This window comes from Bos indicus x Bos taurus, chromosome 8, assembly GCF_003369695.1.
Source record: "Bos indicus x Bos taurus breed Angus x Brahman F1 hybrid chromosome 8, Bos_hybrid_MaternalHap_v2.0, whole genome shotgun sequence".
Classification (NCBI taxonomy): Eukaryota; Metazoa; Chordata; class Mammalia; order Artiodactyla; family Bovidae; genus Bos; species Bos indicus x Bos taurus.
This window is the reverse complement of record NC_040083.1, coordinates 45,777,880-45,801,914: the sequence shown is the minus strand read 5'-3', so window position 1 is coordinate 45,801,914 and position 24,035 is coordinate 45,777,880. Positions and strand designations below refer to the sequence as shown.

General features: G+C 39.3%; 1 protein-coding gene across 4 annotated transcripts in view; it reads right to left on the bottom strand.

Moving 5' to 3' along the window:
* The window catches only part of C8H9orf135 (chromosome 8 C9orf135 homolog), a 161,034-nt gene that overhangs the window by 41,665 nt on the left and 95,334 nt on the right, over positions 1–24,035 (bottom strand). For all 4 annotated transcript variants that reach the window (XM_027549439.1, XM_027549438.1, XM_027549435.1 and 1 more), the window contains 2 exons: positions 20,064–20,182; positions 19,428–19,496 (listed from right to left, as the gene is read on the bottom strand). In XM_027549439.1, the coding sequence (XP_027405240.1) occupies positions 19,428–19,496; positions 20,064–20,155 (161 nt within the window). In that variant the 5' untranslated portion in view covers positions 20,156–20,182. The remainder of the gene's footprint in view (positions 1–19,427; positions 19,497–20,063; positions 20,183–24,035) is intronic.

Genomic DNA, 24,035 nt, shown 5'->3' with positions numbered 1-24,035 from the left:
TACAGCCTTGACATACTCCTTTTCCTATTTGGAACCAGTCTGTTGTTCCATGTCCAGTTCTAACTGTTGCTTCCTGATCTGCATACAGGTTTCTCAAGAGGCAGGTCAGGTGGTCTGGTATTCCAGTCTCCTTTAGTATTTTCCACAGTTTATTGTGATCCACACAGTCAAAGGTTTTGGCATAATCAATAAAGCAGAAATAGATGTTTTTCTGAAACTCTCTTGCTTTTTCAATGATCCAGCAGATGTTGGCAATTTGATCTCTGGTTCCTCTGCCTATTCTAAATCCAGCTTGAAAATTTGGAAGTTCATGGTTCACATATTGCTGAAGCCTGGCTTGGAGAATTTTGAGCATTACTTTATTAGTGTGTGAGATGAGTGCTCCTGTTGGTCTAGCTAATTCCAACTCCTATTTCATGATTGAACTCAAGTTTCACTATGTTCACCCTAGCATGTTGTAGGGTATAGAGTGGCTTTAGTTCAGTTCAGTCACTCAGTTGTTTCCGACTCTTTGCGAACCCATGGATTGCAGCATGCCAGGCTTCCCTGTCCATCAATCAACTCCTAGAGTTTGCTCAACCTCATGCCCATTGAGTCGGTGATGTTATCCAACCATCTCCACCTATGTCATCCCCTTCTCCTCCTGCCTTCAATCTTTTCCAGCATCAGGGGCTTTACCAATGAGTCAATTTTTCGCATCAGGTAGCCAGAGTATTGGTACTTCAGCTTCAGCATCAGTCCTTCCAATGAATATTCAGGGTTGATTTCCTTTAAGACTGACTTGTTTGATCTCCTTGCAGTCCAAGGGATTCTCAAGAGTCTTCTCCAACACCACAGTTCAAAAGTATAAATTCTTTGGCGCTCAGCTTTCTTTATAGTCCAACTCTCACATCCATACATGACTACTGGAAAAACCATAGACTATACAGATCTCGGTCAGCAAAGTAATGTCTCTGCTTTTTAATGTGCTGTCTAGGTTGGTCATAGCTTTTCTTCCAAGGAGCAAGTGTCTTTTAATTTCATGGCTGCAGTCACCATCTGCAGTGATTTTGGAGCCCAGGAAAATATAGTCTGTCGCTGTTTCTATTGTTTCCCCACAATAATTGCCATGAAATGATGGGACTGGATGCCATGATCTTCACTTTTTGAATGTTGAGTTTTAAGCCAGCTTTTTCACTCTTCTCTTTCATTTTCATCAAGAGGCTCTTCAAATCCTCTTCACTTTTTGCTATAAGGGTGGTGTCATCTGTATATCTGAGGTATTTCTGATATATTTCTCCTGGCAATCTTCATTCCAGCTTGTGCTTCATCCAGCCCAGCATTTCACATGATGTACTCTGCATATAAGTTAAATAAGCAGTGTGGACAATATACAGCCTTGATGTATTCCTTTCCCCATTTTGAACCAGTCTATTGTTCCATGTCCAATTGATTGGCTTATTCAACCCCTATTCCAACTTCCCTTGTCTTTCTCTACTTTGAAGACTGTTGTAGCCAAGGGTGGCCATGTCACAATTTATCAATTGATATAATCACAATAGATTTAAAATGAAGATCCTCTTCATTTTCCAAAATCTTCCTTTCTAGAACAGATTGCTGTTGGGAGACATAGTAACTATCTTGAGACTATGAGGATGAAAGCTACCTAGCAAAACTGGTAGAGAAGAAAGACAAAAAGACCCTGTATCCTTGATGGCATTGTTTAGGTGCCACATCAGTCTTGAACTTCCTTATATTTCATGCCAAATGACCAAATTCATTAATTATTTAAGTTGCTTCTAGTTAGGTTTTCTGTCACTTTCAGCAAAGTATATCTCCTACTAATACACAAGAAATGACTAGTTATTTTTCTGTTGTTTATGTTGAAAGAATAAACTCAGATATATGGAACAAATAAAATTTGTTTAGGCCTAATAATTTTTGGAAGCTATTTGAAAGCAATATATTGTTCTTACATGTTAGGGTAATAAGTTAACTATGTAAGCAGTAAATATGGGATCAAATTAAATATGGATAGTAGCAAAGATTTCTGTAATTCTGGAAAGTTCATATTCTTGTGAAATCACCTCTGTGGCTCACAGATGCATTGTATAGTACTATCCACTGGGACCCGCTGAAGACTTACTTTAAGTAATTATAAATAATGATAAATTTATGACAACTACATAAACTTCCAATATTATAAAGATTAATACAGGCTCATCATTAATGGGCATGAGATAAAAGGAAACAGGATTGAAATACAAATTATACAATATTGACATTTTGAAAATCTTTACCACTCATTTGTTTTATTAGCTCATCAGTCTCAAAGGTTTGAACTGCTTGTATGCCTTATGGATTAGCTATGACAAAACTATACCTATAGGCCAAATAATGGTAGGAGTAGCCATATAATCATGGTAGTTAGAGGCATGACGGTTGTTTTCAATTACCTATTGCTGTGGCTTAAATGTTCCTGGCTTAAAATAACAATATGCTATTATCTCTAATTATTATGTGGGATGATGGGCTCCACTGGGTGGTTTTTCTGCCCCATGTGATGTCAGTGAGAGCTAAAGTCATTAGGTATCTGACTACACTGAATAGCTCACTCACATGGCTGGCAGCTGGTTTTGTCTGTTGTCTGGGAAGCTCAACTGGAGCTGTCAAATACAGTGCCTTTGTTCTCTTCCATGTGTCTTGGTTACTTACAGCATGTCAGCTAGAGTCCAAGAATCAGAAAGCAGCAACTACCAGTCCCTTTAAAGTCTGCACTCAGAAGTCTTAGGATATCAGTTTTGCTACATTCTACTGATCAAAGGCAGTCATAAGGCCAGACAAGAGAGATAACCTCTGCCTCTTGATGGGAGCATGCATATACAGAGAGAGAAGGAACTGCTGGAAGCCACCTCTGGAGACTTGTGACCACACTTTCACCAGTACTTCCTTCAAGAGCTTAGTGCTCAAGGCTAAATGTAGCAATTATCATCTCTGAGTTAGCAAAGGAAAGTGATGTTCAGAGTCCTAGTTGATCTATCATTCAGAGAAGCAGCTCAGTAGAGTAGCTAAGACCATGAACTTTGATGTAAGACCTTCTCAGTTCAAATTCTGGCTCATTATTACTTACCAGCTTGAACATGTTACTCAACTTCTCCATACCTATTATTTTCCCCCTTTCATAGAATGTGGATGATGATGGAATCAACTCATAGTGAGTAAATAAGTCGGTACATATGAAACCCTTAAAATGGTGCCTGGTATGTAATAAACATCATATAAATATTTGCTATTAGTAGTGTTACTCTTAAGCTATAAGTAATTTAAACTCAATGAAGAGGAAAAAAAGAAAAATACCACCACAGGTAAAAAGAATATAATCAAACTCTTTCCCCACACCTCTGTTCAGTTGCATTTACAGACATGCTCCACTAGCAGCAAGATGCCCTCTATAATTTGTTACCTGGAACACCAGAGGGCACTTTGCCCAAAACTCCAGTTACTATACTAGAGTGCGTTCTGATTGGCCTGGCCTGGGTCATATGCCCAGGTGTTTGTGGGTTTGTGATGAGGTGAGAGTGGAGAAGAGAATCATCCCATTGATCATACAATCTAATTGGATTGCACTGAATGGGAGAGAGAATGTTATCCAAAAGAACGCTGGACACAGAAACAAAAGGTCCTACAACAAATAAGAAGAATCAACAAAAAGATATATACCTGCACATTCATAGCAACACTATTTGCAACAACCTAAATGTCCATCAAGAAGGTGTGGTACATGTATACAATGGAACATTGCTGCTGCTAAGTTGCTTCAGTCGTGTCCGACTCTGTGCGACACCATAGACAGCAGCCCAACAGGCTCCCCTGTCCCTGGGATTCTCCAGGCAAGAACACTGGAGTGGGTTGCCATTTCCTTCTCCAATGCATGAAAGTGAAAAGTGAAAGTGAAGCCGTTCAGTCGTGTCCGACTCTTAGCGACCCCATGGGCTACAGGCTACCAGGCGCCTTCATCCATGGGATTTTCCAGGCAGAAGTACTGGAGTGGGGTGCCATTGCCTTCTCCACAATGGAACATTACTCAGCCATAAAAAATAAAGAAAAAATGCCATTTGCAGGAACATGAATGGACACAGAGATTATCATACTAAGTGAAGTAACTCAGAAAGAGAGAAATACCGGGTTGGCCAAAAAGTTTGTCGGATTTTTCCACAAGATGGTATGGAAAAACTAGAACAAACTTTTTAGCCAACTCAATACTATATATCACTTACAACTGGAGTCTAAAATATCACACAGTGAACTTTATATTTACAAAACAGAAACAGACTCACAGACATAGAGAAACAGATTTGTGGTTTGCTAAGAGAGAAGGATGGATTTGGAGTTTGGGATTAGCAGATGCAGACTGTTATGTATAGAATGGATTAAATGACAAAGTCTTAATGTAGTATAGCACAGGGAACTATTTCAATAATGAAAAAGAATATGAAAAAGAACATATGTGTGTATATCAGTTCAGTTCAGTCGCTCAGTCGTGTCCGACTCTTTGTGACCCCATGAATCACAGCATGCCAGGCCTCCCTGTCCATCACCAACTCCCGGAGTTCACTCAGACTCACGTCCATCGAATCAGTGATGCCATCCAGCCATCTCATCCTCTGTCATCCCCTTCTCCTCCTGCCCTCAATCTTTCCCAGCGTGAGAGTCTTTTCAAATGAGTCAGCTCTTCGCATGAGGTGGCCAAAGTCCTGGAGTTTCAGCTTTAGCATCATTCCTTCCAATGAACACCCAGGACTGATCTCCTTTAGAATGGACTGGCTGGATCTCCTTGCAGTCCAAAGGACTCTCAAGTCTTCTCCAACACCACAGTTCAAAAGCATCAATTCTTCGGCGTTCAGCCTTCTTCACAGTCCAACTCTCACATCCATACATGACAATAGGAAAAACCATAGCCTTGACTAGACGAACCTTTGTTGGCAAAGTAACGTCTCTGCTTTTGAATATGCTATCTAGGTTGGTCATAACTTTCCTTCCAAGGAGTAAGCGTCTTTTAATTTCATGGTTGCAATCACCATCTGCTGTGATTTTGGAGCCCCCAAAAAATAAAGTCTGATGCTGTGTCCACTGTTTCTCCATCTATTTCCCATGAAGTGATGGGACCGGATGCCACGATCTTCGTTTTCTGAATGTTGAGCTTTAAGCCAACTTTTTCACTCTCCTCTTTCACTTTCATCAAGAGGCTTTTTAGTTCCTCTTCACTTTCTGCCATAAGGGTGGTGTCATCTGCATATCTGAGGTTATTGATATTTCTCCCGGCAATCTTGATTCCACCTTGTGTTTCTACCAGCCCAGCGTTTCTCATGATGTTCTCTGCATAGAAGTTAAATAAGCAGGGTGACAATATACAGCCTTGACGTACTCCTTTTCCTATTTGGAACCAGTCTGTTGTTCCATGTCCAGTTCTAACTGTTGCTTCCTGACCTGCATACAAATTTCTCAAGAGGCAGGTCAGGTGGTCTGGTATTCCCATCTCTTTCAGAATTTTCCACAGTTTATTGTGATCCACACAGTCAAAGGCTTTGGCATAGTCAATAAAGCAGAAATAGATGTTTTTCTGGAACTCTCTTGCTTTTTCCATGATCCAGTGGATGTTGCCAATTTGATCTCTGGTTCCTCTGCCTTTTCTAAAACCAGCTTGAACATCTGGAAGTTCACGGTTCACGTATTGCTGAAGCCTGGCTTGGAGAATTTTGAGCATTACTTTACTAGCATGTGAGATGAGTGCACACACATCTGAATATATATATATATATATATATGAATCACTTTGCTCTACTGTAAAAATTAACATAACATTATGAGTCAACTATATTTTGGTAAAATAATTTTTTAACAAAAGAAAGGAAGTCAAGAATTGAATTCAGATGATTGTTGACAAATTCAGAATTTGTTGATTCTTCTTATTTGTTGTAGGACCTTTTGTTTCTGTGTCCAGCGTTCTTCTTTTGGATAACATTCTCTCTCCCATTCAGTGCAATCCAATTAGATTGTATGATGAATGGGATGATTCTCTTCTCCACTCTCACCTCCTGACAAACCCCAAACACCTGGGCATATGACCCAGGCCAGGCCTATCAGAATGCACTCTAGTATAGTAATCGAAGTTTTGGGCAAAGTGCCCTCTGGTGTTCCAGGTAACAATGCTAACAAACATAAAAGGGGAAATCAACAGTAACACAATAATAGCAAGGGACTTTATCACCCCACTTTTGCCAATGAATAGATCATCCACACAGGAAATTAATAAGGAAACACAAGCCTTAAACCAGATGGCTTAACTGATATCTTCAGGACATTCCATTCTAAAACAGCAGAATATGCTTTTTCTCAAGTGCACATGAGACATTCTCCAAATCACATTAGTTGTTGTTGAGTCACTCAGCATGTCTGACTCTTTGCGACCCGATGAACTGCAGCACACCAGGCCTCCCTGTCCCTTACCATCTCCTGGAGTTTGCCCAAATTCATGTCCATTGAGTTAATGATGCCATCTAATCATCTCATCCTCTATTGCCCTCTTCTCCTCCTGCCCTCAGTCCTTCCCAGCATTGAGGTCTTTTCCAATTTTGGCTCCTCGCATCAGGTGGCCAAAGTATTGGAGCTTCAGTTTCAGCAACAGTCCTTCCAATGAATATTCAGGGTTGATTTCCTTTAGGATTGACTGGTTTGATCTCCTTGCTGTCCAAGAGACTCTCAAGAGTCTTCTCAAACATAATTGGAAGGCATCAATTCTTTGGTGCTCAGCCTTCTTTATGATCCAACTCTCACATCCGTACATGAATAATGGAAAACCCATCATTTTGACTATACAGACCTTTGTTGGCAAAATGATATCTGCTTTTTAATACACTATCTAGATTTGTCATAGCTTTCCTTCCGAGGAGCAAGAGCCTTTTAATTTCATGGCTGAAGTCACTGTCCACAGTGATTTGGAGCCCAAGGAAAAAAGTCTATAACTGTTTCCATTTTTTTCTCCATCTATTTGCCATGAAGTGATGGGACCAGATACCATGATCTTCATTTTTTGAATGTTGAGTTTTAAGCCAGCTTTTTCACTCTCCTCTTTCACCTTCATCAAGAGGCTCTTTACTTGGGTCACAAATCAAGCCTCAGTAAATTTAAGAAAATTAAAATCATATCAAGCACACTTTCTAACCACAACTCTCTGTGCTTGCTGCTGTGGTTAGTCCCTCGGTTGTGTCTTGACTATTTGCAACTCTTTGGACTGTAGCATGTCAGGTTCCTCTGTCTATGGGATTTTTCAGGGAAGAATACTAGAGTGGTGTGCCATTTTCCTTCTCCAGGAGATCTTCCTGACCCAGGGATCAAACCTGTGTCTCCTGAATTTCAGGCAGATTCTTTACCCTCTGAGTCATTGGGGAATGAGACTAGATATCAATTACAGGAAAAAAAAATCAGTTAAAAAAAAACAAACACATGAAGGCTGAACAGCACATTTCTAAATAACCGAGATGTCACTGAAAATATCAAAAAAAAGAAATTTAAAAATACCTAGAAACAAAAGACAATGAAAACACAATGACCCAAAACCCATGTGTGCATGCCAGGTCCCTTCAATCATGTGTGATTCTTTGTGACCCTACGGACTGTAGCTTGCCAAGCTCCTCTGTCCATGGGATTCTCCAGGCAAGGATACTAGAGTGGCTTGCCATTTCCTCCTCCGGGGGATCTTCTCGACCCAGGAATTGAACGTGCACCACTGAGGAAACCCATATCTTTTTGTAGATGACTTCTATGTAAGTTCTCCAAAAGTTTTCAGTATATATCACTGATCTTCCTAAAACCTATGGGATACAGCAAAAGCAGTTCTAAGAAGTAAGTTTATAACAATAGAAGCCTACCTCAAGAAATGAGATATATATAAATGGAATATTTGTTGTTTTTGTTCAGTCATTAAGTTGTGTCCAATTCTTTGCAACCCCATAGACTGCAGCATGCCAGGCCTTCCTGTCCCTCATCATCTCCTGGAGTTTACCCAAGTTCATGTCCACTGAATCAGTGATGCTACCCAACCATCTCACCTCTACCACCCACTTCTCCTTTTGCCTTCAACATTTTCCAGAATCAGGGTCTTTTCTAATGACTCTTTTCCAGGCTTTTCGCATCAGGTGGCCAAAGTATTAGAGCTTCAGCTTCAGCAACATTCCTTCCAATGACTAATCAGGGTTGATCTCCCTTAGAATTGACTTGTTTCATCTCCTTGCTGTCCAAGGGGCTCTCAAGAGTCTTCTCCAGCACCACAGTTCAAAAGCATCAATTCTTTGTGGTCCAGCTCTCACATCTGTACATGACTACTTGAAAAAGCATAGCTTTGACTATATGGACCTTTGTCAGCAAAGTGGCCTCTGCTTTTTAATACTCTGTCTAGGTTTGTCATAGCCTTCCTTCCAAGAAGCAAGAGTCTTTGAATTTCATGGCTGCAGGCAATATCCGTAGTGATTTTGGAGACCAGGAAGTGAAAATCTATGACTGTTTCCAGTTTTTTCCCTTCTATTTGCCATAAAGTGATGCAACCAGATGCCATGATCTTAGTGTTTTGAATATTGAGTTTTAAGCCAACTTTTTCACTCTCCTCCTTCACCCTCATCAAGAGGCTGTTCAGTTCCTCTTCGCTTTCTGCCATTAGAGTGGTATCATATATATATATTTCTCCCAGCAATCTTGATTCCAGCTTGTAACTCATCTATCACAGCATTTCACATAATGTACTCTGCATATATGTTAAATAAATAGGGTGACAATATGCAACCTTGTTGTACTCCTTTCCCAATTTTGAATCAGTCAGTTGTTCCATGTAAGGTTCTAACTTGCTTCCTGACCAGCATACAGGTTTCTTAGAAGACAGGTAAGATCGTCTAGTATTTCCATCTCTTTCAGAATTTTCCAGTTTATTGTGATCCACACAGTCAAAGGCTCTCACATAGTGAATGAAAAAGGTATAGATGTTTTTTTCTGTAATTTGCTTGCTTTCTCTATGAGCCAGTGAATGTTGGCAATTTGCTCTCTAGTTCTCTGCATTTTCTAAATCCAGCTTGTACAGCTGGAAGTTCTTGGTTCACATACTGCTGAAGCCTAGCTTGAAGGATTCTGAGTATAACCACTAGCATAGGAAGTGGGTGCTGTTGTCCAGTAGTTTGAACATTCTTTAGCACTTTCCTTCTTTGGAACTGGGATGAAAACACTGACATTTTCCAGTCCTGTGGCCACTGCTGGGTTTTTCAAACTTGCTGACATACTGAGTGCAACACTTTAACATCATCATCTTTTAGTATTTTAAATAGCTCAGCTGGAATTCCATCACCTCCACTAGCATCATTGGTAATAGGCTTTCTGAGGTCACTTGACTTCACCCTCCAGGATATCTGTCTCTATGTGAGTGACCACACCACTGTGGTTATCCAGACCATCAAGACACAGAATATTACTGTTTGTTATCCCTGGAAAGCAAAAGTAGGAAGTCAAGAAACACCTGGAGTAACAGGCAAATTTGGACTTGGAGTACAGAATGAAGCAGGGAAAAGGCTAATAGAGTTTTGCCAAGAGAATGCACTGGCCATAGCAAACACCCTCTTCCAACAACACAAGAGAAGACTCTACACGTGGACATCACCAGATGGTCAACACCGAAATCAGATTGTTTATATTCTTTGTAGCCAAAGATGGAGAAGCTCTATACAGTCAGCAAAAACAAGACCAGGAGCTGACTGTGGCTCAGATCATGAACACCTTATTGCCAAATTCAGACTTAAATTGAAGAAAGTAGGGAAAACCACTAGACTATTCAGGTATTTGACCTAAATTCAGATTTGACCTAAATCAAATCCCTTATGATTATACAGTGGAAGTGAGAAATAGATTTAAGGGACTATATCTGATAGACAGAGTGCCTGATGAACTATGGACAAAGGTAAGGAGAGGGTGGGACAAATTGAGAGAGTAACATTGAAACATATACATTACCATATACAAAGTAGATAGCCAATGGGAAGTTGCCGTGTAACATAGGGAGCTCAGCTCTGTGCTCTGTGACAACACAGAGTGCTGGAATGGGGTGGAAGGTGGGAGGAAGGTTCAGAAGGGAGGGTACATATATACACTATGGCTGATTCACATTGTTGTATGGCAGAAAGCAACACAACACTGTAAGCAATTATCCTCCAATTTAAAATAATTTTTTTAATTTAGAAGATAAAAGAATTTAATTCAGATCTGTCTCCCTCTCATTCCATAATCATTTCACCACACAACTCTCCTCTCTACATTTTCTTTGTTGTTATCCTCATCACCATCACCATCTGGCAATTTTAAACTTTTTTTCTTGTAGAGAAATGTTCAACAACTTGGTGGTATTTTACCAAGAGACAAGCCATAATCCAAGTGCCAGAGTAGGAAAAGAAAGTAAATAGACATTTCTCCAAAGAAGACATATAGATGGCTCACAAACACATGAAAAGATGCTCAACATCACTCATTATCAGAGAAATGCAAATCAAAACCACTATGAGGTACCATTTCATGCCAGTCAGAATGGCTGCGATCCAAAAGTCTACAAGCAATAAATGCTGGAGAGGGTGTGGAGAAAAGGAAACCGTCTTACACTGTTGGTGGGAATGCAAACTAGTACAGCCACTATGGAGAACAGTGTGGAGATTCCTTAAAAAACTGGAAATAAAACTACCTTATGATCCAGCAATCCCACTACTGGGCATACACACTGAGGAAACCAGAAGGGAAAGAGACACGTGTACCCCAATGTTCATCACAGCACTGTTTATAATAGCCAGGACATGGAAGCAACCTAGATGTCCATCAGCAGATGAATGGATAAGAAAGCTGTGGTACATATACACAATGGAGTATTACTCAGCCATTGAAAAGAATACATTTGAATCAGTTCTAACGAGGTGGATGAAACTGGAGCCTATTATACAGAGCGAAGTAAGCCAGAAAGAAAAACACCAATACAGTATACTAACGCATATATATGGAATTTAGAAAGATGGTAACAATAACCCTGTGTACGAGACAGCAAAAGAGACACTGATGTATAGAACAGTCTTATGGACTCTGTTGGAGAGGGAGGGGGTGGGAAGATTTGGGAGAATGGCACTGAAGCATGTATAATATCATGTATGAAACGAGTCGCCAGTCCAGGTTCGATGCACGATACTGGATGCTTGGGGCTGGTGCACCAGGACGGCCCAGAGGGATGGTATGGGGAGGGAGGAGGGAGGAAGGTTCAGGATGGGGAACACATGTATACCTGTGGCGGATTCATTTCGATATTTGGCAAAACTAACACAATACTGTAAAGTTTAAAAAATAAAATAAAATTAAAAAAAAAGAAAGTAAATGCCTTACACTTTGAGGCGGAAAAAAGACCCTCTTGCTCTTCATATTCAATCCCTTCCCTCTGAAGAGTGCCAAAGGTTTTACAGATGTTAAATGCCCCAGTGAGAAGAGTGAACTGGAAGCTTAAACTGTGGCCTAAGCTTGCTACTACTACTGTGAGGTAATCACTGCACACATAAGGGTAAGTGCTGTATGGCAATAATGAAAGCTTAACTGAACTACTTTTTGGCCTCATTTAACTTGTCCATTTATGCAGCTACAGATGCCTTTCTCCTTTAGAAACAAAATTTTAGAGCAGGAAAGGACTTTACAGATCATTTGGTTCAATCCTTTCATTTTCCAGATGGAAACAACTGGAGCCCAGAGACGGTTATTAGCCACCACAAGGTCACATAGTAGGTTTAACACATGTCTGAAAGTAGAATCCATGTCTCCTATTTTCCTATACCACGCCCTTTCTTAAAAACTACACTATGGAGAAAAAGCTACCCAGTGATCTAAAACACTACTGATTTCTTTCTTCTCCAGTCAGGTGGATCACATAAATGTTTGGACAATTCTGGAAACAAGACACATTTATCATAAAATTTCAACAATAAACACTAATCACTACCACCAGAAGGCAATGAAATTTGGCAAAAATGACAGGACACATTAGTTAGAGCTGACCTTGTAAGAGACCTACCTTGCTTCTTCTCCACCCTCTAGTAGGTGATTAATACTTCTGGGCTGCCCTCAAACTAACCCAGAAGCCCGTGGATCTGCTTTTCACCCAGCAAATATGCTATGTTAGAATTGGCTTTTTCCTATTAAAAAAAAAAAAACTTCTCCTGTGAACCATTACCCCAGGACCATATATGGTTATGTACCTATATTTAAATAAGGGCTTCTGAGAAATAAGATCTTAAAATTATATTTATACCACATCTCTAAAAATTGGATTTGCTTTATATAGTTTTTGTGGTTGTTTGTTCTGTCAACTTGGTTTCTGCTTTTTTGTTTGTTTAATGGTCACAGACACAGTCAAGACATTATACTGCACATGAAAAACCTTACTTCTTAGAATAAATCAGCTACAACTGTCTGGTTCTGTGGACAAATCATAAAATGATTTTGTATTAGATAATAGATATCCAGGAGCCTTCTGACAGTGAGTTTTTCATCCCTCATAAAAAGTACTTTCAAATTAAGTGAAAGCTCCTTGAGGAGTCTTAAGAACCAGGTAGAAGGGCAAAGAAAGTAACTTATTACAGCTTCATGTTTCTATCCACTTTTCCTATGTGCCTTAAAAGAAATGTGCCTCATTATTTTTCTAGACCTTTAGTCTCTCTATCCATATAGTAAAAGTAATGTATGTTAGAGACCCCTAAACATGCAACTGTATCCATTTGAGACCATAAGACCACTGTTGACATCTTTGAGCCTTCTTGACTCTCACCCCTTCCATCACTGGCCAATGCCAACCTTGGTTATTCACTATGGAAATGCAATCAACTCTCTAGAGAAGCAATAACTCTAGTTCTGGACAAGCTCACTCCAGCCTCAAGGCATATCAATCTCATTTTTAAAGTGTAAGTCATCAATATCACTTTTGGTCTCAACCTGACCATTCTATATATTGCAGTTGTCAAAAACATATCTCCATCTGGATGTGTGGAAGGAATTATTCACCAAGCCCTTTTCTCTAGTTAAGGTCAGGAGTGATAAATCCAGTGATGTCAAACATTCTGGTTGTTCTGATTTTCAAAATGTTCCACTGAGATGTTTGCTGCCAGTTTAAGGAAGAGAGGTGTTGTGTCTTCTTCACATTGGCTCAAAATAAAGTAGGTGGGCTACTGCTTTTGAGTTGCAAGAAAAGAAACAGACTGTCAAATGCTATCACAACATAATGAATGTTATCTAAAATTAAGATAAATGCATCTAACTAATGTCTCCTTAATAACAAAGCTACATCTGTATTCTGATTTTTTTCCATCAAGATAACCTGAAGTTTAAATTTACATTATGATTATAGCTTTTATTTTATAAGTTAAAGGCACATTATTTTGGTCCATTGAGCAAACTCATTTTTATTCATTGCCTTTTAAAGTTGACATTTAACTTCTACAGCTGTACAGTTGGCAAGAAGCAAAAGAATATTTAATATTCAAGAGAGCAGATTCTACAACACCAGAGCATTCTATTGTATAGAATGCCCTATAATTAGTGTACATTAACTGAAAGAAAGAATTACATATGGAATTAGTGGAGGATGGTTGAAGGTACTAATGTATTCATTTCCTTGCTAATGCTTGTGAATCAAATCAAACAAACAAGTAATTCTAGTAATTCAAACTAATAAGAGCTGATTTTCTAAAAGACCATGTCTTTTAATGTATTTACCAAACTAACATTGAGAACTTAAGTTCTTCAGGACTTAAAATTGTAAAATCAAGTAAAATAGGAATTAGTTATACCCCTTTTCCAGTATAATTTGCTGTTCAACATCAGAAATAGTTTGTTCATTTGAGAAATTAATTATATCTACAGTAGGTCAGGCTCTTTATTAGGACTGGGGAGAGCTGCAACAGCCTTTGCTTCAGAGCACTGAATTCAGTAAGAAAGACAAATAATGTAAGTAACAGCAACCTAACTAGATAGGGATAAAAGAAGTACATGGTACTATGAACACCCACAAGAGACCTACCATGGGGGCTGGGAGTGGCAGTAGGAAGGGAAGGTCCTTCAGAAGAGGTGAAATTTCAGATGAGACTGAATGACTTCAAGGTTAAGATTGAATGTGCACATTGAATCTTGCTTCCTCAAAAAGCTTCACTAAAATCAAATTAAAGAGATTTAAAAAATAAACCCACAAGAACAAGGAGAACAGAAAAAGTAACACAAGAAATGAACTTTCAAAGCTCAAGAGAAGATGGACAAGTGGTCTCTGACTTAGCAGAAAGCTGAACAAATCCTAAACCAGCAAAGGAAGATTGGGGCAGAACTTTTTGAGAAGCACATAAACTCCAGGCAGGATCCTCCTCCACACCCCATTACTGAGTAACTGCCCCTCCCTTACTCCCTTACTTCAGGAGGAAGCTAGAAATTTATTCACTTGAAAGGGTAAAAGAGAAAGTCCTTGACCAACAACGTAGTTCAGCGACCATACACAGTGAAGGATTAACATGGATGTCCAAGCCAATTGCCTTGTTTACTCCACCACCACAGGTACTAGCCCAGATGGGCAATTTGGGGAACTTCCTCTGGGGAATGTGACCAGCTTATAAGGAAAGACTAAAATACTGACACCAGGGCTTCTACAAAAAAAAAGACATGCATAGATCCTTCCAGTGAAGCTCCAAATAAATAAGCCTCACACACAGGCTCTGAGCCTCATCTCTTAATTATGAGCAGGAATGCTTAGTTGCTCAGTCATGTCCAACTCTTTGCAACATCATGGACTGTAGCCCACCAGGCTCCTCTGTCCATGGGGATTCTCCAGGCAAGAATACTGGAGTGGGTTACCATGCTCTCCTCCAGGGGATCTTCCCAACTCAGGAATCAAACCCAGGTCTCCCACATTGCAGGCGCATTCTTTACCAGGTGAACCACCGGGGAAACCCATGAGCAGAGAACCAAGAAGTAATTACCAAACATCTAAGGAAAGCTTCTAGTATGGAAGATAGACACCAAATAAACAAAAGGCAAACTAATAAAAAGCATCTTGGAGGAAATAGATACTATGCATGGATAAAAATTTAGTAAAACTATTACTAACATCGCCAAATAGATATTTCAGTCATGAAACAAACAAAGAATTCTATAAAAACCAAAGATTCAGAAAACAAAAAGAGAACTCAATAGTAGGGTTGAAGACACAGAGGGTAAACTAGACAGTAAAGATAAATATGAGAGAGAAGACAAGAAAATTAGAAGACCAGGCCAGGCAAACCAACATCTAAATAAAGTATATCCAAAAGTGAGAACAGAGAAAATGGAAGATATAAATCATCAGTGAAATAAATGAAGAATATTTTCCTGAACTGAAAGATAGGAGTTTCTTGACCAAAAGTGTTTGCTGAGTGGCTGGACCAGCAGATCTGCTTAGCATTTAACATATATGCACGAATTACTGTTCTGTTTCACATGTATTAACTTACTTAGTCATCACAACAACTCTATAACTCTATCCCCATTTTACAGATGAAGAAACCAAGGTACAAAATGATTAAGCAACTATTAATAGCCCAAGTTCACATAGCTAGTAAGTGGCAGAGCCAGGATTTGAAAGTAGGTAATGTAGCCCTGAAGTTCACTATACAATACTACCATGAAGGAAGGGGCAGCACTGTGAAATTTCAGAAAACACTTTAGACAGTTCCATTTGATTTTTTAAATCAGGAGTATGTACTATATTGATAGTGTATGCAGAGCCGAGCAATTGACTAAGAACCTGAGGGACATTGCATGCAGACTTCTGTTCCTACCTCCAAACACAACAGCCTTCTGTCCAGTAGTCTGTCCTACAAATTCCAATTACATCAGAAGCTCTAAATTCCTATTCCCCACCCCCAGCTCAACAATAACACTGCTCTACTCTTGGGTTCACCTCTGCACTGTAGCCAGGAAAAGTGACCTCAGTAAGTGAGTGATCCTCAGTTCTCATCTTCAGGAGCACAGAACCCCACTGGTTGCTATTCAATCCTGACAACAGTTGCATAACATATTAATATTTTGCCCAGTTCTATCATTATTCATGTCAGGACAGTAAGTCTGAAATTAGTCCTTGTATACCTGAAAGTATCTTTATTTGACTCTCACATTTAAATAATTATGGGCTCAAAATTCTTTTCCTTCAATACTTTAATATGCTCTTGCATCCAGTGTTGCTGTTGGGAAACTACTGTCAATCTGATTTTTATTATTTTGCCTTATATTTGCAACCATTTTCTTTATTTCCCTAAGTAATTAAGCTTTCTATTTCTGTTCCATTAGTTTTGAATTCCTGTTACATTTGTTCCATCAGGTCTATTTCATCTGGTAGAAGTTGTCTATGTCTTTTCATTCTTCATGATGCTTTTGTTCTTTAAATGTGTCATGATATTTTTAAGACCAGGAATTCAGCTGTATTATTAATAAGATGATCAGTTGCCTCTGCTTTTGATGACTCTATACATGGTCCACTGAAAAGGGAGGCTCAGCTGGTGTATTCACTGTGAGTATAAGAGATATGAGTTGAATGCCTCTGCTGTACTTCTCTGGGCTTAACTGCACTTATTTTCCCTGGCATTTCTTTCTCCTCAAGATATACTTCCCAGTTCCTCTATATCCGAGAATATTTTCCCTACTTGGAGCTGTAGGAGACAACTCAGGGTCAGCTTACAGCACTTTCCACTACCACCCTACACACACTCTGCAAAATAGGTTAGCTCTAAAGCCAGACAGTTCTCAAAGGAAGCACAAACAACTAAATTGCCAGTGATGATATATACACTCATATCTTCATAATACACGATCCAACACTTAGAATTTTTTCATGCTCATGCTGCTGCTGCTAAGTCACTTCAGTAGTGTCCGACTCTGTGCGACCCCGTAGATGGCAGCCCACCAGGCTCCCCCGTCCCTGGGATTCTCCAGGCAAGAACACTGGCGTGGGTTGCCATTTCCTTCTCCAATGCATGAAAGTGAAAAGTGAAAGTGAAGTCGCTCAGTCGCTCAGTCGTGTCTGACTCTTAGCAACCCCATGGACTGCAGCCTCCCAGGCTCCTCCATCCATGGATTTTCCAGGCAAGAGTACTGGAGTGGGGTGCCATTGCCTTCTCCATTTCATGCTTATAGTTACCTATATTTCATCACTTATATATATGCATATATATATAATTATAGCAATTATGAAAGTTTGTCTTCTTTACAAAGATGAGTAGAAAAGAAATATTTTTTCTGTAGTGACAAACCATGTTGTCTCCAAAAGCAATTTCTTTTATTAGTTAAAAAAAATAGTAGTTTCTTCCTATACAGTCACTTCTCACTAGTCACAGTAATGTTCTGCAAAGTCATTGTGAACACTGAATTAGAAAATCTTGAATGTATTAGGAGAAACACAGGGTTAGGTTCCTTCAAGCTCTGGTTACAACATTTTCATCAGAAAATCAATACATATTTTGGTTTCATGTGTGTTTCTGTTTAAAGACGTTCTATTCAATATATAGTTTATGCATTAACTTTGAGTATGGCCAGCAGCACTTGTAACTCATGCCTGAAGGAAATTCATCTATTATCTGCATAAATCATATCACAGCCTTCTTGCCCTTAGGAACAATAAATAACATTTCAGCACTACACTTAGAAACCATTTCAAACAGCAAAATCACTAAAAAATCACCAAAAAAATGCAAAAAATACAGGATTGTGAAAAGGACACTTGCATACACTCTGAAAACTGAAACAAGAAGGTAGTCTCACCTTTTTTCACCTCAGCTGGGAATGTGTGCTTTGGTTGGCTCAAATATTTTGCCACCATTAATTTTGCCACCATTTTGCCACCATTAATGTCTTTAATGATCTGCCTTTTGAGAAATCTGTATGCGTGTCAAGAAGCAACAGTTAGAACTGGACATGGAACAACAAACTGGTTCCAAATAGGAAAAGGAGTACGTCAAGGCTGTATATTGTCACCCTGCTTATTTAACTTATATGCAGAGTACATCATGAGAAATGCTGGGCTGGAAGAAGCACAAGCTGGAATCAAGATTGCCGGGAGAAATATCAATAACCTCAGATATGCAGATGAACCACCCTTATGGCAGAAGGTGAAGAGGAACTACAAAGTCTCTTGATGAAAGTGAAAGTGGAGAGTGAAAAAGTTGGCTGAAAGCTCAACATTCAGAAAACGAAGATCATGGCATCCGGTCCCATCACTTCATGGGAAATAGATGGGGAAACAGTAGAAACAGTGTCAGACTTTATTTTTGGGGGCTCCAAAATCACTGCGGATGGTGACTGCAGCCATGAAATTAAAGTCACTTACTCCTTGGAAGGAAAGTTATGACCAACCTAGATAGCATATTCAAAAGTACAGACATTACTTTGCCAACAAAGGTTCATCTAGTCAAGGCTATGGTTTTTCCAGTGGTTATGTATGGATGTGAGAGTTGGACTGTGAAGAAAGCTGAGTGCCAAAGAATTGATGCTTTTGAACTGTGGTGTTGGAGAAGACTCTTGAGAGTCCCTTGGACTGCTAGGAGATCCAACCAGTCCATTCTGAAGGAGATCAGCCCTGGGATTTCTTTGGAAGGAATGATGCTAAAGCTGAAACTCCAGGACTTTGGCCACCTCATGCAAAGAGTTGACTCATTGGAAAAGACTCTGATGCTGGGAGGGATTGGGGGCAGGAGGAGAAGGGGACGACAGACGATGAGATGGCTGGATGGCATCACTGACTCGATGGACGTGAGTCTGAGTGAACTCCGGGAGTTGGTGATGGACAGGGAGGCCTGGCGTGCTGCGATTCATGGGGTCACAAAGAGTCGGACACGACTGAGCGACTGAACTGAACTGAACTGAATGTCTTTATGCATATGCATTATTGTCTGCAACAGCACCCTTAGTATTGACTTGGGGGTTACAAATCAGTTTTAGCAGTAAGAGAATTTACAAACATAGAATCTACAAATATTGAGTATTGACTACTGTATTATTGTTATTATTGCTTGCATATTGATGGGAAAAGCTTGTTAAAGGAAAGAAGTCTCATGCTAATTTTTGTGTATACACATGCACACAAACACATATATCACTGTTCATATTTTTTAAATGATAATCTACTTTTCTTCTAACAGTCTGATGGTGTTCATAAATTGGAAAAAACAAACACCATTTTTTTTTAAGAAAGGAAAGTAACCTGTAAGATACCACATAAAGGGCAGTTTGTTGACTTTGGTTCACCACTAATTCCTTCACCCCTGCAATCAAACCTTCTGAACCATTAAGAAACATTTTGTGCAATCTGCAGCAGTTTAGGGACTACGAACATTTTGCTCCAATCCGGTGAGTGTCTAGTAAAGAGAGCTCCAAAACCTGTGGCAGGCAATCCAGTGTCCCTGGAAACAAGATAACAATTTTTAGAAAACATGTTAAACTGACATTTACAACTTTCAAAGCCATACAAAACTAATTTGGGAGCTGAATTTTTATAATAAATTTTTAAAGGATTTCCATGTTTGCAAGTTTAATGCACTTTGCAAAATATTAATAAAATGTCTCAACAAGTAAATGGAAAATTTCAGCATTCTGTCCAATAACTACAATACAAGAGGAAGTCTATGTCATGCATTTCCACAGAAAGGCACTAACTTTTAGCAATAAATTGTAGAGATGGGGTTCAAACCTAGGTTGTCAGAAGCATGACCAGAAAAAAACACGTAAAGGGAAAAAGACACTTTAATTGGACCTATAACGCACAGAGCTGACTGGAAAACAACCAAGGGAAAGGGAATTCCAGACAGAGGAAGCAGCATGAACAGAAAGCATGGCAGCTTGAGATGTGGTGTCCGTGCTTGCTGTAGTCCAATAATGTGTAGCTGGGGCCAACCTACCTCCTTCACTGCTTATTTATTAGCCCTTTCCTGTAGATGTCTGTTCCAAGCAAAGGGCTATATTAAGCATACCTTTCAATAATTCCAGAGTTCATAGTTTCCTCATTCAATAAAGCCTTGCTCTTTATTTTGGCCAGTTTTGTGTTTAAACAAACCTGTGCCATTTTTTCACGTGTTTCTGATATCCAAACCTGGAAAAAATAAAAAATTACATATAAAGAAAATAAATAGTTAAAAATTCTCACTTACTAAAATATATTTCTGCTGAAGTACATTCTGATTTTAATTGTTGACTCTATTCATATTAAAAAATAAATGTCCCATAGCAGTCAATGATTTCATCATAAATATATGAAAATGGCAATTTCTTACTATGTTTTGTTGGAACAAAAATCAGATTGGTTGTTTCCATGAAATAGAAATTACTTCATTCAACTAAATACTAACTCTTATTTGCTTTCTATTTCCTTCTCAAGGTAGTATATTTTAACTTCCCTAAGTAAGAAAACGTAGCAATCACTTTGTAAATCACACATGACTTTAGATACCACCATTATCGTTGTTATCCATTCTCTATCACAGAAGATAATTCAATGAACTATCAAACAATTATTACTATGAGAAAAACCTGATAATTATAAGATATACTCAAGTTAATTGCAGAAGCATCATGGGTAATGTCTAGAGGACCTTAGGAATAAAAATGTATGCTGAGGATTCAATATTTTTCCCATACAATACTCTAGAAGATCACAAATATGGAGGTTCACAGCAGAGATTCAGAACTCACTACCACCAAGAGAATCAATTACTTGCTACAAACCTGAAGACAAGCTTCCCTAAGATATCCAATGAAGCCTCAGATCATATCAATTCCACTAGATTTTGTTTTTAAAAAAAAAGAGAAAGAGAGAGAAAATACTGTTTAGAAAACTGAAGACTTCAACTGCAAGAGTATCCGAGAGCTAGAGTCAAATTCCTTTGGTCCATTTTTGTGAAGATTAAAGAGGCTCTGTAAAACTAAGAACCCATCCTATTCAAAGCAATTTTAACTTTAGTCTCTGATCCTGGTTCCTTGGTCTACTCCATGGCTTCTATGATTTCTGTCCCCTAAGACCTCACCTCCTGAATCACCAGCCTCGCAGCCTAATTTCCCAGCTCTGACTCTTATACTTGTAACTCAACTATTCTTTCTCAGAGATTCCAAGTTTCACAAATCAGCAGCAGAGGATTCTGTATTGGGCTCCATATTTTACACTCTAATGAAAAATAAAGCATTATCTTTTAGGGAAAAAATTACTAGGTATCATTTTGTTTTTAAGGTGTAAGGTTGGCCCAACAATTAATCTTAGATATGATCTAGTCATTTTTGACAGTAAATATTTCAATAAATCAATCAACACCATTGAAAATTATATAAAACAAAGGTACTGCCAAATTTAAATAATGAATAGTAAAAGGAAACAGATAATAGCATTAGTGGCTTTTAAGTTTATTGACTGCTTATTCTGTACCAGTTCAGTTCAGTTTAGTCGCTCAGTCGTGTCCGACTCTTTGCGACCCCATGAATCACAGCACGCCAGGCCTCCCTGTCCACCACCAACTCCCGGAGTTCACCCAGCCTCACGTCCATCGAGTCAGTGATGCCATCCAGCCATCTCATCCTCTGTCGTCCCCTTCTCCTCCTGCCCCCAATCCCTCCCAGCATCAGAGTCTTTTCCAATGAGTCAACTCTTTGCATGAGGTGGCCAAAGTCCTGGAGTTTCAGCTTTAGCATCATTCCTTCCAAAGAAATCCCAGGGCTGATCTCCTTCAGAATGGACTGGTTAGATCTCCTAGCAGTCCAAGGGACTCTCAAGAGTCTTCTCCAACACCATAGTTCAAAAGCATCAATTCTTCAGTGCTCAGCCTTCTTCAGTCCAACTCTCACATCCATACATGACCACTGGAAAAACCATAGCCTTGACTAGACGGATTCTGTATCAGATACCATATTAAGCATTTAATATACATTATCCCTCTAGATACTTAAAGCAACCCTGAGTGTTATGTATTAATTATGGTGCCAGAAGTAAAAGAAAAATCATATGGGGGAAATGAAGAAAGTTTAATAGAGAATCTACTTATAAAAGTGTGGCCAGAATTCAGAAAACCAGCATACAACGATGAAGCACCCTGACAACAGCAATACTGGTGAGTCACAGGTTGGGCAGTTATGGAACTCAGATCTATAGCTCTAAAGAGAGGGTCACCTGGTAGTTGTGACTTTCAGAACAGACACAATGTTTTAGTCTGCTCAGGCTGTTGTTACAAATCTCATAGACTGAGTGAGTTATACACAGTAGGTAATTATTTCTTAGAATTCTGAAGGCTGAGAAGGCCAAGATCAAGGCACAAGCAGTGACTGGTGAGAGTGTACTTTCTAGTTGATAGACAGCCCTCTTTTCACAATGTCTTCACAATGGCACAAGTGGGTAAGAGCTCTTTGGTGTCTCTATTATAAGGGTATTAATCTCATTCATGAGGACTCCACTTTCATGAACTAAACACCTCCCGTATGCCCCATCTCTTAATTGCATCACACTGGGAGTACGAAAAGGCAAAATGATAGGATACTGAAAGAGGAACTCCCCAGGTCAGTAAGGGCCCAATATGCTACTGGAGATCAGTGGAGAAATAACTCCAGAAAGAATGAAGGGATGGAGCCAAAGCAAAAACAATAGCCAGCTGTGGATGTGACTGGTGATAGAAGCAAGGTCCGATGCTGTAAAGAGCAATATTGCATAGGAACCTGGAATGTCAGATCCATGAATCAAGGCAAAATTGAAGTGGTCAAACAAGAGATGGCAAGAGTGAATGTCAACATTCTAGGAATCAGCGAACTGAAATGGACTGGAATGGGTGAATTTAACTCCGATGACCATTATATCTACTACTACAGGCAGGAATCCCTCAGAAGAAATGGAGTAGCCATCATGGTCAACAAAAGAGTCCGAAATGCAGTACTTGGATGCAATCTCAAAAATGACAGAATGATCTCTGTTCGTTTCCAAGGCAAACCATTCAATATCACAGTAATCCAAGTCTATGCCCCAACCAGTAATGCTGAAGAAGCTGAAGTTGAACGGTTCTATGAAGACCTACAAGACCTTTTAGAAGTAACACCCACAAAAGATGTGCTTTTCATTATAGGGGACTGGAATACAAAAGTAGGAAGTCAAGAAACACCTGGAGTAACAGGCAAATTTGGCCTTGGAATACAGAATGAAACAGGGCAAAGACTAATAGAGTTTTGCCAAGAAAATGCACTGGCCATAGCAAACACCCTCTTCCAACAACACAAGAGAAGACTCTACACATGGACATCACCAGATGGTCAACACCGAAATCAGATTGATTATATTCTTTCCAGCCAAAGATGGAGAAGCTCTATACTGTCAGCAAAAACAAGACCGGGAGCTGACTGTGGCTCAGACTATGAACTCCTTATTGCCAAATTCAGACTGAAATTGAAGAAAGTAGGGAAAACCACTAGACCATACAGGTATGACCTAAATCAAATCCTTTATGATTATACAGTGAAAGTGAGAAATAGATTTAAGGGCCTAGATCTGATAGATAGAGTGCCTGATGAACTATGGAATGAGGTTCGTGACATTATACAGGAGATAGTTATCAAGACCATCCCTGTGGAAAAGAAATGCAAAAAAGCAAAATGGCTGTCTGGGGAGGCCTTACAAATAGCTGTGAAAAGAAGAGAAGTGAAAAGCAAAGGAGAAAAGGAAAGATATAAGCATCTGAATGCAGAGTTCCAAAGAATAGCAAGAAGAGATAAGAAAGCCTTCTTCAGCGATCAATGCAAAGAAATAGAGGAAAACAACAGAATGGGAAAGACTAGAGATCTCTTCAAGAAAATCAGAGATACCAAAGGAACATTTCATGCAAAGATGGGCTCGATAAAGGACAGAAATGGTATGGACCTAACAAAAGCAGAAGATATTAAGAAGAGATGGCAAGAATACACAGAAGAAGTGTACAAAAAAG